This window comes from Sus scrofa, chromosome 2, assembly GCF_000003025.6.
Source record: "Sus scrofa isolate TJ Tabasco breed Duroc chromosome 2, Sscrofa11.1, whole genome shotgun sequence".
In the NCBI taxonomy this organism is placed as follows: domain Eukaryota; kingdom Metazoa; phylum Chordata; class Mammalia; order Artiodactyla; family Suidae; genus Sus; species Sus scrofa.
In genome coordinates this window covers 56,148,909-56,150,694 of record NC_010444.4, presented here as the reverse complement: position 1 = coordinate 56,150,694, position 1,786 = coordinate 56,148,909, and the positions used below count along the sequence as shown (strand labels likewise).

The following is a 1,786-nucleotide window of genomic DNA, read 5'->3' as shown; positions in this document are numbered from 1 at the left end:
ATTTACTCATTGAAAAGGAAAGGAATGGCTAGGTGAAATTTGTATTAGGGACTGATGGCTCAAAAGCCATGGCTTTTCACACTACATTTTGCACAATATAATATGTAAATTTCACTTGAGCATGATACAGGGCAAGGGCATTGATTTAGATAGAAACATGAGGTAGATGATTTGAACTGGAAGTATCTACCCCTTTAGTAATATTGCAATATGATCAGTGTAGAAAAGCAACCTCAATGGAAGCTTCCTGGTGTTAGTCTCACGTGGTCTCAAATTTCCTAACAGATGTGCAAGTGAATGGGAGAAAGAGCAGTGAAGAAATCAGAACAGGAAAACTTCTCAGGCTGAGTCTCAAGTTGTTTGCTTCTTTTTTTCCTTTTCTTTATTTTTTTTATTTCTTCTTCTTTTTTTTTAGAGAAAGTGATTAAAAGAAATGAACAACTTTACTTCTGGAAGCACATTCTTTCTCATGGGATTCACTGATATTCGGGAGATCCAGATCTTACATGCTGTGTTCTTTTTGCTAATTTACCTGGCTGCCCTATTTGGGAATCTTCTCATTATCACCCTCATCACCAAGGACCATTGCCTCCACACCCCAATGTACTTCTTCCTGAAGAACTTATCTTTTCTGGATCTCTGCCTCATTTCCATCACTGTCCCCAAATCTATCATGAATTCTCTGATGAATCACAACAGCATTTCATTCTTTGGATGTGTTTCACAGGTATTTTTCTTTTTCCTCTTAGCCACTACAGAAGTAGCACTGCTCACAGTCATGTCCTATGACCGGTATGTTGCCATCTGCCTCCCACTCAGGTATGACGTCATCATGAGCCACAGATCCTGTGTGGAGATGGCTGCCTCTTCATGGCTCAGTGGAGGACTCAATGCCATCCTGCATACAGCTTCTACCTTTTCCATACCCATGTGTGGGTCTCCTGAAGTTCATCAGTTCTTCTGTGATGTCCCACAACTGCTCTCTCTTACATGTTCATTTAACATGGGGGAATTAGTAGTCATTGGGATCAGCCTAGTGTTTGATTTTGGTTGCTTTGTGTTTATCGCTATTTCTTACATTCACATCTTCTCCACAGTGCTGAAGTTGTCCTCCAGAGAAGGCAGGTCCAAAGCTTTCTCTACTTGCTTGCCTCACCTCCTTGTTGTGACTTTGTTTCTCTCTTCAGGGTTTTTTGCCTATCTACACTCCTTACCCAAATCTCCATCACTCTTGGACTTGTTAATTTCAGTATTCTATACTGTGGTTCCACCCACCATGAACCCTCTCATCTACAGTCTGAGAAATAAGGATATGAAGATAGCGCTAGGAAAACTGAGAAAGGCCAGATACTTTCAATCAAATTAGAAGAATTAATTTCACATACATCATGATCTTTTAATTCACAGACATAATTGTCTGAGTCATTTGTGGCATACTCTGACAATAAATTTAGTATGCGGATTAAAAACTACCATGAATATTTTGCTGTTAACCTATTAAAGTTCTACTAGTGAGTGAGGCACCTGTCTACACCAAATGGATGGCAAAACCAGTAAGATTCTCCTTGGATTTGGTCATATATATGTTGCTCTTACATTTGGAATCCTAATGGGAACTCCTTTTTCTGTGACAAGTAAACTGGTCAGGATTCTGGGGCATCATACATAAACTTGGACTCTCTGAAGTAAATCAAATTTATAGTCACTCAGCACCAGTGATAACTGAAATGCCATGTGATTTGATATGTATAATTCATTCTCAAATTAAAGGAAATAGAAGTTATGT

At 39.0% G+C, this 1,786-nt stretch overlaps 1 protein-coding gene across 1 annotated transcript; it reads left to right on the top strand.

Annotated features, from left to right (window-relative positions):
• LOC100517331 (olfactory receptor 14A16-like) lies at window positions 434-1,366 on the top strand. Its single transcript, XM_003123566.3, has one exon. The coding sequence runs from the start codon at window positions 434-436 to the stop codon at window positions 1,364-1,366; it is 933 nt and encodes a 310-aa protein (XP_003123614.1).

Bases quoted from the DNA above. Each gene is read 5' to 3' on its own strand.
- LOC100517331 (XM_003123566.3), top strand. From the start codon at position 434: ATGAACAACTTTACTTCTGGAAGCACATTCTTTCTCATGGGATTCACT.